This window comes from Alligator sinensis, unplaced genomic scaffold, assembly GCF_000455745.1.
Source record: "Alligator sinensis unplaced genomic scaffold, ASM45574v1 scaffold1140_1, whole genome shotgun sequence".
NCBI lineage: Eukaryota > Metazoa > Chordata > Crocodylia > Alligatoridae > Alligator > Alligator sinensis.
The window spans coordinates 912,162-927,722 of NW_005842441.1; the positions used below are offsets into that span (position 1 = coordinate 912,162).

Here is a 15,561-nt window from a genome sequence, read left to right on the forward strand (position 1 = left end):
CTTCAGCACCCTTGGATGGAGCTCATCCGGGCCTGCCGACTTAAAGGCATCCAGTTCTTCCAAATGACTCTGCACCATCTCAGGGTCTACGCATGGTAGTCTGGCGCCTTGCTGCTGCCTCTCTACAACCCCAGTGAGAGACTTGTCGTGCCCCTCACTTAGGAACACTGAGGCAAAGAACTCGTTGAGGAGTTCAGCCTTGTCCCCTCTGTCCGTCACCAATTGTTTCTGCCCATTTAGCAGGGGTCCTATTCCTCCCTGGGCCTTCCTTTTACTCCCAATATATCTAAAAAACAATTTCTTGTTGTCTTTTACTTGGGTTGCCATCCTCAGCTCCATGGCAGCTTTGGCCCGTCTAACTGCCTCCCTACAAGCACGAGCAGAGGAGGTATATTCATCTTTGGTGATCTCTCCCTGTTTCCACTTTTTATGTGCTCCCCTTTTGTCCCTTAGGCTGCCCTGGATTTCTCTGGTCAGCCAGGGAAGCCTCCTGGCCCCTTTCCCCCTTTTGCCTCGCTCGGGGATCACCTTGCTTTGTGCCCGAAGGATCATTTCCTTAAGGCACAGCCACCCTTCTTGGGCTCCCATCACTTCAAAACTCCTACTCTGCAGTGCGTCCTTGACTAATCGCCTGAGTTCATTGAAATCAGCTTTCCTAAAGTCTAGCACTTTCAGGGAGAGAGCCTATTCTTCAGCTGATTCACTCTCTCATTACCTACATAACTAAAGCTGAATCCCTGGTTGCTACCCTATTCCTAGCTCTCAGTGCATAGATCTATGGTTTTCAAAAGAGCTAAAGAGTCTAAGCTAAAGCAGCTATGAAACTGAAAACGTTTATGTGGAGATGCAGACACTGATGCTATAGACCTTTGTGAGGAGAGGACTTGTGCTTTTTGCAGGAACCACCAGATCTAATAAGTGTGAAATTGAACATGTTACTGTTTCAGTAAGGAACAGTGGAGACAACTCTGGCACTGCTTCCCCCTGCTTGCCACTGGAAAGAAGTAAGAGAACCTATGTAGGGATATTTTCAGAGATTTTTCTCTCCTTTGCACCTGCATGCTCTGTTTTCCTCCCTGTAAGAAAACTAAACTCCTTGACATACAGGTAATCCAATGAAACAGCTAAAGAAAGAGCTTTCTTTTCTTGCTTCAAAAAGTGTGAATGTCCTGTTATTTCTCCAGAGTTATGTGGCCAGTTGGACTGATTTGTATGAGTGCAGAATTCTTATGCCGTGTGTGTTTGGCTTCCTTTGATACATTTTTAATAAGAAATCTAGAAATTTAGACAATGGCCTGTTTCTGCTTCCTTCCTGCCTCCACCCCTTGCTTCTGGCCATACTTCTCCATTGGCTGATCTATGCCTGTTTATGCTATACTTGGTAGAGAGGTGGTTCATGTCCAGGTCTGTTTCAGCAGGTGTTCTTAAACAGTTTTGAAAATTTTCCTTTAATGGTGATTTTTTTCTTCATTGTTATGGATAAAAAACCCTATGCACTTTACAGGACACTAGCAGATGGAGAAGAGGGTTTATAACTAATGGTACAGGGATAAGTAAGCTTAGCTATATGGTATTGGAAAATGAATACATGCAAACATTCAAACACCAAATTGGGGGAGAGGAATGACAAAGGTGAATTTATTTGTGGAGAAGTGCTGGGAAAATACAAACCTAATTTATATGGGGAAAGGGCAAGGAAAATGGATTGGCAGGGCAGTGGCTTGTTTGTGAGGGGTTCGTGTAAGCTTGATTGCTGGTGGGTGGGAACACAACCTACTTTTTTCTGACACAATCAACTACTGTGTTAGTGTGAGAGGTTCTGTCTAATCTCTTGTTGTATCTAAAACACAGTTGCCCAGATTGATCTCAAGTTATCTGATTTTTTCCCCATTTCTTTTTCTTCAGTGGTGACCCCAGATCTCATCTGCCACGTCTTGATGCTAAAGGGTTTATACTGGAGGGTACAACTTAAACACCACTGGAAAAAGGGGTTATTGATCAATGCTCTTGTGGTTTTGAATATTTTCATAAAAATGAACGGGTTGACAAAAGATGAAAATTCAGTGTGTTCTTGTCACAGGGCACTAAAGTACCTGCTCCTTTAAGAGCAGAAACTGCCTAGGCAGAGGAGCCAGGCAAAAACCCCACAGGTGTAGGTTACTAGGACAGCAGGCTAATAAGGGACATAGCCTGCACCTGCACCTGGTCAGCTGATGGGAAGAAGGCAGGGCACTGGGCGCACATAAACCCCAGGGCTGAAGCCAGCAGGAGTTAGTTCTCTGGTAGCAGCCAGGGGAAGGAGCCTGCTGAGAAGAATTGCCCAAAGATGTTGTGGCCACCTGATATGCTGCATATAGGGCTAATGGGGCTCCAGGAGCTCACCAGGTAACCTGGCCTACAAGGCACTTAAGGCAAGGGGGGGGTTGACTCTTTTAAAGGGACAGAGCACACCCTGAACTGGTTGTATTATGTTATAACCCAGGGGATCATATTTTGGTTGTTGTTTATGAATTGGTGGACTGGACTGAGGCTATTGGGGAGGAGGAGACCTCATTGGGGCCACACTATGGTGTGGAGACCCCAGCACCACTGTGGGCACAGAGTCAGAGCTGTGGCGAGCCCAGTGCCAGTGTGGGTGCAGAGACAGGGCTGCAGAGAGCCCAGTGATAAAGGAGAGGCTGAGCTATATCAAGGCCTCAGAGGGACAATGTTTAAATACCATCTGCGAGGCTTGGGGCATAGTAAAAATGTAGTTTTGGAGCCACACATCTAACCCATAAGGCTGAGGGTGCCCCAGGAGGCATCCATTTTGAACAGGACCCAAAAGGGGTCCAAGAACCCACAGGGTTCAGTAGGGTCCATCAGGGCCGTGTCCGAATACAAACTCAAGGGCTGCCTCCCTATTTATTATAATTACCAGCAAAACATGGCAGGAGAGGAAAAGAGTGCCCATTGGGCAAGATTGGCACAGTCATGGAGCCCTAGGGGTGTCGCGGCCATCCCTGGGAACCCCACACTGTGACAGTTCTTTATAATAAAGTTCTTTTATTAGGTATCTATCTAAACTTTTTACATTGGTTTCTCTTGTCTCTTAGGTACCACCGTATCCTGGGTGGTAAGTGACAGGAGCCTGTTCCTCAAGCTACTGTTCAACCTTTTTTTAGTGGAGGAAGTATTATGTCCTAAATACCTTTTTTCTTTTTTTTTCCCTGTTTCTTCTTTATAAGGTTGTTCTAGCCTGACTCACCACTTGAAAAGAAATATAAGAAAAGTTTTACTTTGCACTGTAGGACTCAGTCATCTCTTCTGTTTCTTGAAGTCACACTGGCTCCCAGATCACGTTCCCAACAATGAATCCTTTGTCAGCATCTCCTGTTTCATCGCAGTTCTCCAACTTCCCCAGCCAGCTATCATTCCACTCCCCTTCGCCCCTGCATTCCCAATTGGCTCTTCTCTCATTCCGACATACCCTGCCTCCTTCCCTGTTTTCATCTGGAGGTCTTCTACTGTCTCTTTCTCTCTAGGTCCGCTCTAGTTTTGTCAAGCAGCTGCTTGGAAGTGTGGCTTCCTCTTTTCCTTAACTGGTTCTTGCCAGTGTTCAGTTCATACCATCACTGGCCTTCTATCTTCATGACAGCTAGATAGTTATTCTTAGGAAACCAATGGAAGATATAATCTGGCAAAGGATGTGAGAGGTACCAGGTAACATGGGGCTGCCTTGCATTTTATACTGGAGAGATCACAACAGTTGGCACCTTTTAACATGGAGTCCTTCTGATCATAGGCTCTGAATTATCAATATAGTAAGATACCCTCTTAACTCTGAGTCAGGCCACAAAGCATGCCAAGTTTCAAGGAGATAAGTACAGGGGTTTGGGGAAAACTGCACCCCAAGCTGCTGACAGACAAAACTGGTGACATGGGTGCTTGTGCAATTGTCTGTCTTGGGGCACTGGAGGGGGGGAACTACTGCAGGTCTGGCTGCTAAGCTACTGTGCTACCAATTACCAATTAATCATGATTCACTCGGGGACCATGTCAATACACAGTACCTAACTACTACATAAATACTTAACGGGCATCAATTAACACCAGAAAACCACAGGCTAAGGAGAGGAAATAATCAATACAGACAATCAACTGCCCCAAGCCAGACACAGTCAGCTGCACAAGCACCCATGTCACAAGTTTTGTCTGTCAGCAGCTAGGGGTGCAGGGCCTCAAACCCCTCCCCGCACCTATCTCCTCGAAAGCTGGCAGGCTTCATGGCCGTAGCAGGGGCCAGCAGCCAGGCCTGCAGTAGTTTCCCCTCCCCCGCGCCCCAAGACAGACACAGTCAATTGCACAAGCACCCATGACACAAGTTTTGCCTGTCAGCAGCCAGAGGTGCAGGGTCCCAGAACCCCTGCACCTATCTCCTTGACAGCTGGCAGGCTCTGAGGCTGCAGCAGGGGCTACTATCCCTGCAGCCTTCACCCTGCTGCACCTTAACACACACAGTGTCACCCATGTCACGAGTTTTGCTTGTCCACAGCTTGAGGTGCAGTTTCCTCCAAACCCCTGTAACTCCTTGAAACTTGGCAGGCTTATTGTCCACTGCAACCACCAGGTTCTTTTCTGCAGAGCTGCTGCTTGGCCAGTTAGTCCCCAGCCCATACCAGTGCATGGGATTGTTCTGTCCTAAATGCAGGACTTTGCACTTGTCCTTATTGAGCCTCATGAGATTTCTTTCAGTCCAATCATTCAATTTCTTGAGGTCTCTCTGGATCCTAGCACTACTCCCAGTGTATCTACTACTCCCTGCCAACTTTGTTATCTGCAAACTTGCCAAGGGTGCACTCCATTCCATCTTCCAGGGTGCTGAAGATATTAAACAAAACTGGCCCGAGGACTGAGCCTTGGGGCACTCCACTTGATACCGGCTGCCAGCTAGACACTAAACCATTGATTACTACCTGTTGAGCCTAATGATCCAGCCACTTTGCTATCCACCTTGTAATCCATTCATCCAACCCATACCTCCTTAGCTTGCTTGCAAGAATGTTGTTGGAGACTGTATCAAAATCCTTGCTGAAGTCAAGATATATCAAGTCCACTGCTCTCCCTGCATCCACAGAGCCAGTCATCTCATCATAGAAGGCAATCAGGTTGGCCAGGCATGACTTGCCCTTGGTGAATCCATGCTGACTGTCCTAATCACCTTGTTCTCCTCCACGTGCTTAGAAATGGATTCCTTTAGCACCTGCTCCATTTTTCCAGGGATTGAGATGAGGCTGACCAGTCTGTAGTTCCCTGGATTCTCCTTCTTCCCTTCCTTAAAGATGGACATTATATTTACCCATTTCCAATTGTCCAGGACCTCTCCCAACTACCACAAGTTTGCAAAGATAATGGCCAGCAGCTCTGCAGTCACACTGGGCAACTCCCTCAGCACCCTCAGGTGCACTGTGTCCAGCCCCATGAAATTGTACATGTCCAGCTTTTCTAAATAGTCCCTAACCTGTTCTTTTGCCACTGTCAGCTGCTCACCTGCTCCCCAAACTGTGCTGCCAGGTGCAGTACTCTGGAAGCTGACCTTGCCTGTGAAGACTGAGGTGTAAAAGGCATTGAGTATTTCAGCCTTTTCTACATCATCTGTGTGGTACGGATACGGGGGGGTGATTGATTAACCCCTGGATCCGAGCGGGCCAGGGACAAAAGGGTTTGGAATCTCGTTTCCTTTTTCTTTACTCTTCCCACCCAAGAAAATCCGAAGGCAATATAACAAATGAATACTTTACTTACCCTATTGAAGTACACAGACTCGCACTGTCGATGTACAGAGTGTAGGCACCTTCAGTAAGAGGTACACCGTGGAGCACATAAATGCTCCGTTCACAATTCCGCGCCGGCAGTTCCCTTTTACAATAACTTCCAAAAACAAAACAAACCGTAGGGAACCCGAGAGCTCTTCTCACATCCAAAAGATGCAATTAACCAATATGGGGGCGTCCGGGGGGGAAAGGAGCCGTGGACGCAGGACCTCAGTGAGGGTGATCAAGCCTCTCCGATGTTGTGTAGGTCCTGCCTTCTTTTTCGCGGGGTCTGCCTTTTATACTGCCCCAATAGCCAATGGGATCAGGTCCTTTTTCGCGCGCTCAATGGGCTGCATAAGCCGGGGATTTTGCTGCATGCATCGATCGCACGGCTATTAGGCTGCCCCCCGCTGCTTTCCCCACGCCGTGAGCATAACTTGCTCTCATGTCTGGCGTTTGGTCACCTTTATCACAATCTGTACCTCCCACATTCAGTAAGGGACCCACACTTCCCCAGATCTTCCTCTTTTTACAGGCATACTTGTAGAAACCCTTCTTGTTACCCTTCATGACCCTTGGCAGCTGCAGTTCCAATTGACTGAAAAAAACAGAACGTCTCTTGGCCTTCTAAGCTCTTCAGTTCAAGACTGAAGAACAAAAACTCCATAGTGGACCTGGTTTTTATTCTCCGTACCTTGGCTAAAATGTAAAAAAATTACTAGATAAGGTTGTATATAGATAGATAGATAGACACACACACATATATATAAGTGCTTCTAGTAGGTGCTACTCTAATAGTCATATGTCTGTTATTATTTCCTATATAAGGGTTAGGCCTGTGTGAAGTGGCTAGTATTCGCTTCAGATTCAGCCAATTCAGGGGACAGCATTTTGAGTTGGTGATTTGAATCACTGTCCCGAATCGATTCGGCCGAATCTCCAAATCAGCCCCATCCCAACCCGCTCCCAATGGCTGCTCCTCCCATTCTCCCAGCTCCCGGCTCCTTGAAAAAAAAAGCCTACACTCACCAGCTCCTGCTAGGCAGGGGAGCAGTCCCCTGCTACACCCTGCTGCGCCATGCCATGTGGGGGGCTCTGCCAGGACCCCCCTGATCCCTGTCTGCTGTCCCAGCCCTGCCATGGCTGCCCTGCCCAGTCCAGCTCCTGGCCCTACAAAAAAAAAGCTCCAACTCACCGGCTGCTGCCAGGCAGAGGGGCAATCCCCACTGCCCCCCACTGCCCCACGCTATGTGGGGGGGCTCTGTCACAAGCCCACGGAAGCCCCGATGGCCGCTGCAGCATTTGGTGAGTCTGGAACTTTTTTTTTTCTTTTTTTTTTAAAGGGCTGGGAGTTGGGCTGGGTGGGGCAGCCATGGGGCAGGCCTGGGAGAGGGGGCAGGGGTCGGGGGGCTCATGACAGAGTCCCCCATGCAGCATGGGGCAGTGGGGGCAGCAGGGATCACCCCCCACGTGGCAGCAGCTGGGGAGTGTGGATTTATTTTTAAAGAGCTGGGAGCTGGGGCAGCCATGGCGGGGTGGTGCTGGGAGAGCGGGCAGGGGTCAGGGGGCACTCAGGGGGACTAGTGGAGCAGGCAGGGGATGGGGCTTGGCACGGGTCCCACTATGGTCCCCTTCCCCCTACTCCAGTCCCCGTTTCCCCTACTTATCAGCATGGAGTCCGCATCCAGCTCCCTGCTGCAGCAAGCGGGGACTGCCCAAATCACTGAGTGGAGCCTGGGGCAGGGGTGGGGGCAGATGCAGGCTGCCTGCTGCAGGCTCAGGACTTCTCGCCTAGCTTCCCTGCCCCCCAGGAGTCCCACGCCACCATGGCGAAACACCTCCTGCCCACCCAGCAGCAGTGAGGGCACAAGTCCACACCACCATCTCCGTTGCTGCAAGGCAGGGAGGGGGCACTTTGCTGGTGGCGTGGCCTGCGTAGTACTCATGGGAGGAGGGCAGCAGGGTAGGGAGCTCTGAGCCCATAGCCCATAGACCACATCTATTCCCACCCTGCACGCAAATCTGTGAGGCATGTGCCCCCTCATGCCCTTCTCCCCAGGAGTGTGTGCAGCAGCAGGGAGCTGCTTCCCCCCACCCCCTGGACAAACCCCCTATGGTTCTGTCCAATTCTCTGCTCTGGCCCTAGGCCTCATGCACCACCCTGGGTAGGCAGCACTCCCAGACCCAGTCTCCAGCCCCCAGCCCCTGCACCACTCCTTCCCCCATAGACTTACCTGCAGGTAGCTGAAGGAGCTGTTATTCACTGCTGCCTGGAACTGTATTCTTGGCCACATGCATGTGTGTGTGTGCAGACATGCTGGTTGCACCCCCTGAATCCCACTCCCCACAGCCCCTTGCAAGCTGGAACCTGCCATTTCCCACATTTTTCCATGGTGAATGGAAAACCTGGATCCGTACACGATACTGGGAATCCAGGACAGATGCTGTCCCAGAGTCATACAGCCCAGGACCAGGACCTGACATTCCCATTTCAGGACTGTACCACCCAATTAGGAATGGGTGGTTACCCTACCCTCTTCCCAAGGCGGGGCAGGGCACTTGGGCCCCCAAATACTCAGCACCTATGCTGTCACCTCCCAACAGTCAAAAAGTAGTTTAGACCTAGCCTCACAGAATCCTCCCATGCTGTCTGTCTGTCTGTCTTGGACACCCGGCTGCTGCAAATTGTCAGCTCCACTGACCTCAATAGAGATCTGGCAATTTAGTGAAGCTTAAAATGTAGACTTTAGTTTTCATTTCAGTGCACAAGACAGTGGCCACTGGGAGAAAGTTGTGGGCTTGTCTGTGCCAGGCAGTTGGGACAAGTCAGTTCCTGGTCATCATGAACTGTTCCCCTGTTTGACAGTGGAGAGGCCAGACATGGGGCTGATGCTGGAGATTGAAATCCCCTCTCTTCCAGAGAGATGGGACTCCCAAGTTATGGGCCAAGGGGCACAGGCCAAAGGTGCGTGAGGGAAGCTATTCCTGTACTGTGCAGACACCTTGGACCTGCTCAGCTTGGGTGTTCTTCTGGCCAATGGGAATTAAGTGTATTTGGCCAGAGAGAGTGTTTGCTCCAGATCAAACTTTACCCCATTCCTTGTGCATCATGAACAAGTGTAGCAGGAACGTGCCACAGCAGCAGGCAGGATGGAGACATTGTCATTACCCTGCCTCTCCACAGGGTGTCACCCTTGGCCGGTCCATGGCTCAACCTGTGGCATGGCTGATTCAGGATGGCAATAACTCCTCCTATGCAGTACAAGTCCCTTCTGTGACATAGGCAACACAGGTCTGGAAACTCACAGCAGGGCCTTGCTCTTCAATTGTTTCTCTCTTTTTTTTTTTCCTCTCTGTCTCGTTTCTCTTCCACCCTCTGGCAGTTGTCTGCTACCAATCCGACCAGGATGAGCTTCGACATCACGTTATCCAGTGGCTGGAGGCAGAGATCATCCCTGTTGGCTGGTTCCCTAAAGGCAGCAACTACAGTGAAGTCCTAGATAAATACTTCAAGGTGAGGAGGCCTTCCCCGGAGAAAGGAGCCTGTGCCTGGGCTGGAGGTAGCGCTGCAGTCGCATCCCACCTTCTCAGTGACTTCAGTGAGTGAAAAAAATATCCTATTTTCTCACGTACTACCTGCCCTCAAATAAGATGTGTGCTTTTTTTTGGAAGGTGGGATAAAGGAAAAAAAAGATCTTTTTTTGAAAACGCCAATACACGTTTTCATAGGGGAAACACAGGCAGCTGCAATAGAGGGAGAGTGGCAGTAGGAGGTCACAGGCACTGCTGGCTGCCCACCTGGCTTGAGAAGAGGGACTGAGGAGCTCGACTCCCGCATGTTCCCCATCTGTCCTTGTTTAAGACATGCACCCCAAAATATAATATGTGAAGGGAGGGGGGTACATGTTGTATACAAGCAAATATGGTAGCATGAGGAGTGAGCAAGGTCAAATCCCAGGCTGTTGGGAGCAGCGAAGAAGTGGCACAAAGTGGCTCCGCTCTGTGGAGTGCTGGTGTCTCGGGCTGGCAGACATATCTTACGGATAAAAAGGAGAGGGCAGACCTGGGCAGGGGAGGGGTGGGGAAGAGGAAGAAAGAGATGGATCCTTGGGGACTGGGAGCTGCTGATGAGGCTGAAGTTGGTTCCTTATTCTCAGTTCCTTATTTCTGGTTCCCTATTTCTTATTCACAGTTCCTTATTCCCGATTCCTGGTTCCTTTTCCAAATCTAATCTAGACCCAATAAAAACTTGTTATTAATGAATTACACATCCTAAAGAGAGAGAATTTCATTAGCTTTGCATATGTACTAATTAATATGTGAAATATCTCACATCAAGTACAGAGCCCTAAACGATAGTCAGATTAGGATGGGATTATGGGGCAAAATATTTCTTGGGCCACCCCAAATTCCATGGCAATGCCAGTGGGGGACTGTCCCAAAGAACCCTGACCACAGTCCCACCTGGCCCAATGCATGGTTTGACCGTGCCAGGCTGCCAACTAACAGCCCCCGTGCCCACTATACTACGTATAATGGCTTGAATAAGGAACTGGCTTTTGAGCCCAGACTATGGCTAGAAATTCTGCTTGGGCCACCCATCAGAATGCCTGTGTGTGACACGGGGACTGTCCTAGACATCTGTGACCAGATACTTGCCTGACCCAAAGTACAGTTTGGCCGTGCCAGGCTGCCAACAGACAGCACCCCAGCCACTGTGCTAAGTATATGGAACTGAATAAGGAACTGGATTTTGGGCTGGGATTATACCCATAAATCCTTCTTGGCCACCCCACACCATGTCCCTGTGCCATGGGGAGGACGCTTCTGGACATCCCTGACCAGAGATTTGCCTGGCCCAAAACACGATTTGGCTGTGCCAGGCTGCCAAGAGACAGCACCCAAGCCACTGTGCTAAGTATATGGAACTGAATAAGGAACTGGATGATGGGCTGGGATTATACCCAAAAATACTTTGGGCCACCCATCAGAATACCTCTGTGCCACTGGGGAATTGTCCTGGACATCTTTGACCAGAGACCTGCCTGGCCCAAAGCATGGTTTTGCCACGCCAAGTTGCCAACTGACACCACCCCCCAGACACTGTGCTAAGTATATGGAACTGAATAAGGAACTGGATTCTGGACTGGGATTGTACCCAGAGATCCTTCTTGGGCCACCCCAGGAAGCATTGCTCTGGCATCAGTGAACTCTCCTGGACATCTCTGAACAGAGACTTGCCTGGCCCAAAGTGCAGCTTGGCCGTGCCAGGCTGCCAACAGACAGCACCCCAGCCACTGTGCTAAGTATATGGTCTTGAATTAGAAACTGGTTGGTTTGATGACTGGGATTAGAGATGGAAATGCTTCTTGGGCCACCCCACAACATGACTCTGTGGCACTGGGAGACTCTCCTGGACACCCCTGACCAGAGTCTTGCCTGATCCAGAGTGAGGTTTCTTCATGCCATGCCCACTGCACTTAGTATGCTGGCTCAAATAAGGAATTTATTTTGGATCACAAGTGGTAGAGTCCCTGGATGGCAGCCGTGGGTGAGACTCCCTTCCCGAGTGACTTGCCTAGGAGGGAGCTCCCCAGGTTGGTTTGCCTCTGACTGTGACTTGTGATCCATTTTGAGTTACAGTTAAAGGTTAATAGTTAAGGTTTTGCTTAGGGAGTACCACTGTTCCCCTTTTCCCTTGTAATAAACTTGTTTTAATTTAACATTTGCTAGTGAATGAGCAGGTACCTTTCAATTACAACACTCATCTTTAAATTATTTTACCAAGTTTCTGGGTGGCAGTTGGACGTAAATGTAAAATGCTGTTGAAAAATCCCTAGGGGCCTCTATACACATGCTCTCGGGTGGGGAGAAGGGTGCTTTAAATAGAACAGCTCTGAGAGCCACTCTAATTAGAGCTCCCACAGTGTCACATGAATTCAGTGTCCCGTGCTTCAAAACAGCAGTGGGGGTGCTTTAACAAAGCTGGTTCGAAGATCTATAGTTAAAGCGCTGCTGCTGCCATTTTGAAACACAGGCACAGTGAATACACATGACGCAAAGGCTGCTGGAGTGTGCTAATTAGCATGCTTCAGCAGACTGGCAGCAAACTCGATTAAACAAGTCTGCTTTGACACATGCTAAATACCACACGTCCGAGTAGAGGTCTGTCACTGGTACCCTATATATGCATGCAGCCATTTGTCCTGCCATCCAGTGCCTGGTGGAACAGCAACATAAAGGTTTTAAAGTTTGGGTGTCACCTGGCAGGCTTACACTCAAAAAGCTAGCATCGCATTGAGCAGGTACATGCCCAGATTTCTTCAGGAGGCTCCTTGGTAGTGGGGACATGTTCTGGGATGATTCCATGAGGCTTTTGCCCCGTGAATCCAGCAGAAGGGCAGCTTCTTATTGCCAGCAATGTAAATAGCACATGCGGATGGCTAGTAAATTGGTGCCTGACATGGCCAAAAGCGTTCTTTGGACCAGACAAAAACATGGTCAAGGGTGTCTGGAAGAGTCCCCCAGTGCCACAGAGGCATGGTGTGCGGTGGCCCAAGAAGAATTTATATCGCTAATCTCAGCCCAAAAGAAATTCCTTATTCGAGCCATTATACTTAGTGCGGTGGGCATGGGGGGCTGTAGTTAGCAGCATGGCATGAAGAAATCGTGCTCTGGGCTAGGAAAGTCTGTGGTCAGTGATGTCCAGGACAGTCCCCCAGTGCCACAGAAGCATGGCATGGGGTGGCCTAAGAAGGATTTCTGGGTATAATCGCAGCCCAAATCCAGTTCCTTATTCAGATCCATGTACTTTGCACCGTGGCTGGGGTGCTGTCAGTTGGCAGCCTGGCATGTCCAAGCCGCGTTTGGGCCAGGCAAGTCTGTACTCAGCAATGTGCAAGAGAGTCCCCCAGTGCCACAGGCACATGGCGTGGGGTGGTCTGAGAAGCATTTCTAGCTATAATCCCAGCCCAAAATCCAGTTCCTTCTTCAGGTCCGTATATTTAGCACAGTGGCTGGGGTGCTGTCTGTTGGCAACCTGGCGTGGCTAAACCACGTTTTGGGCCGAGCAAGTCTCTGTTCAGAGACAGCTAGGAGAGTCCACCAGTGCCAGAGAGATGCTTCCTGGGGTGGCCCAAGAAGGATGTCTGGGTATAATCCCGGTCCAGAATCCAGTTCCTTATTTGGGTCGAGATACTTAGCACAGTGTCTGGGGGGGTGGGGGGTGTCAGTTGGCAACCTGATGTGGCTAAACCACATTTTGGGCCAAGCAAGTGTCTGGTCAGAGGTGTCCACAGTTGTTCCCCAGTGGCACAGAGATGTGTTCTGGGGTGGCCCAAGAAGGATTGCTGGGCATAATCCCAGCCCAAATTTCAGTTCCTTAGTTTGGTCCAGATACTTAACGCACTGGCTTGGGTGCTGTCTGTTGGCAGCCTAGCATGGCCAAACCACACATTGGACTGGGCAAGTCTCTGCTCAGAGGTGTCCAGGAGTGTCCCCCGGTGGCACAGGGACATGATGTGGGGTGGCCAAGAAGGATTTCTGGGTATAATCCCAACCCAAAATCCAGTTCCTTATTCGGGTCCAGACTCTTAGCACGGTGTCTGGGGGGTGGTGTCAGTTGGCAACTGGTGTGGCTAAACTGCGTTTTGGGCCAGGCAGGTCTCTGGTCAGAGATGTCCAGGACGCTTCCCTGGTGGCAAAGGGTGTTTTGTGAGGGGGGCCCATGAAAGATTTTTTAGCCATAATCTCAGCCTGAAAGCCAGTTCCTTATTCAAACCATTATACTTAGTATAGTGGGCATGGAGGCTGTTAGTTGGCAGCCTGGCAAGAAGGGTTTCTGAGTATAATCCCAGCCCAAAATCTAGTTCCTTATTCAGTTCCATGTACTTAGCACAGCGGATGGGGTGCTGACTGTGGTCAGCCTGGCATGGCCAAACCGTGCTTTGGGTCAGGCAAGTTTCTGGTCACAGATGTCTAGGACAGTCCCCTAGTCACACACAGGTATTCTGATGGATGGCCCAAGCAGAATTTCTAACCATAGTCCGGGCTCAAAAGCCAGTTCCTTATTCAAGCCATTATACGTAGTATAGTGGGCAGGGGGGCTGTTAGTTGGCAGCCTGACATGGCCAAACCATGCATTGGGCCAGGTGGGACTGTGGTCAGGGTTCTTTGGGACAGTCCCCCACTGGCATCGCCATGAAATTTGAGGTGGTTTAAGAAGTATTTTGCCCCATAATACCATCCTAATCTGACCGTCATTTAGGGCTCTGTACTTGATGTGAGATATTATTTTACATAATACTTAGTAGATATGCATAGCTAATGAAATTCTGTCTCTTTAGGATGTGTAATTCATTAATAACAAGCTTTTATTGGGTCTAGATTATCTTTGAAAAAGGAACCAGGAACCGGGAATAAGGAACTGGGAATAAGGAACCAACTTCAGCCTCATGAGTCGCTGAGGGAAAGGATAAAAAGGGAGAGGGTGAAAGTTTTGAAAATTTGGAGGCAAGAAACCCAGCACGGCAGGGCAGGGCAAGGGAGGCAGGGAGTAGCCAAACCTGGGGGTGGGGGAGGAGAGACTTTTCTGAAAAGCAGGGAAGAGGATATAATAGGGGTCCTGCTGGCCCTTGGTTGCAGTGTATCCCGGCACCATTAAGCTTAGGTGGGGGGCATGTGGGAGCTTCTGCATGTCCCCAGCTTCATGGATGAAGCCCCTGCTGTGGTGCGAGCCTCAGATCCAAGGCCCCCCAGATCCAGCCTTATTCATTCAGCCTGGAATCTACAAACCTTTCTTCCCCTCTCCCCACCCCTTGGTAACTGGCATGGGCGACTGGTGCCCCTTTAGGGGGGGCATGTGCCCCCCCTGTGACCAGTCCCACTGACCAGAGGGGGTTCCCCACCGGCTGATCACTGTGCTCATGGCAGCTGCTTCCGGGAGTGGCTGCAGCTGCTTCTGGGAGCAAGCGCCGGCCGATAGCTGCAGCCGCTCCCACAAGCAGCCACAGCCATTCCTGAAAGCGGCTGCAGTGAGCACAGCTATCAGCCGGCGCTTGCAGGGGGGCGCTGGAGTTCCCACCAGCCCCCCCACCCATTGCCTAAGCAGTAAGCGCGGCCGTCAGGGTGTGCACGTGCAGCCCTGTGCACTCTCTATGCGTCGCCACTGGTAAGCAGCTGGTCCTGAGCCTCACCAGTGCTCCTGCCAGGCTCAGCATGCCTCTGCCTTCCCATCCTGCCTGATAAAGACTTCAAAGCACCCAGCCTCAGGGCCAGAGGGGCATGTGGGGCAGGGGTTAAATAAGAAGCTGTTGACAGCAAGAGATTAAGGATGCCTGACAGGAGTTAGCACTGAAAGCAAATTTGCCATGGCAATGACCCCCCAGTGACACCTGAGGAACCAACACCCCCCTCCCTCTCCCTAAGAGGATCTGGGCCTTTGTAGCCATTAACACTGGTGCCTTTTGTGAGGGTCCTCCTATGACCCACTGCCTCAGGCACACCCCTGGGCTCCTGCTGTCACCCCAAATGATGTGGCGACCTGCAGAGCTGTGCTCCACAATCCCTTCCCCCAAAAGCCGGCTAGCCTCAGCCCCCTCCTCAAAGCGCCTCCCTGTGCCACACACTTTGCTGTGTTACTCAAAGCTAACCACATGCTCACTAAGCTGACACTGACACAATAAGGAGCTGCCTCCCACTACAGGCCTAATGAAAATCTGGACCTGAAGTGCAGTGGCAAGCAAGCTCCTCTGTGCAGGATCATGTT

The 15,561-nt window shown here is 50.4% G+C and overlaps 1 protein-coding gene and 1 long non-coding RNA gene across 2 annotated transcripts in view; both read left to right on the top strand.

Annotated features, from left to right (window-relative positions):
• The first annotated feature begins 2,303 nt into the window (after positions 1-2,303).
• On the top strand, positions 2,304-3,516 carry LOC106722568. Its single transcript, XR_001358581.2, has 3 exons — positions 2,304-2,385; positions 3,096-3,115; positions 3,228-3,516. It is a non-coding gene; the product is annotated as an uncharacterized LOC106722568 (long non-coding RNA).
• Positions 3,517-7,043: 3,527 nt separating this feature from the next.
• LOC102380665 (follistatin-related protein 1-like) overlaps positions 7,044-15,561 on the top strand; it is a 14,712-nt gene continuing 6,194 nt past the window's right edge. Inside the window, exons 1-2 of the mRNA XM_025212025.1 lie at positions 7,044-7,100; positions 9,079-9,309. Of these exons, the coding sequence (XP_025067810.1) occupies positions 7,044-7,100; positions 9,079-9,309 (288 nt within the window). The remainder of the gene's footprint in view (positions 7,101-9,078; positions 9,310-15,561) is intronic.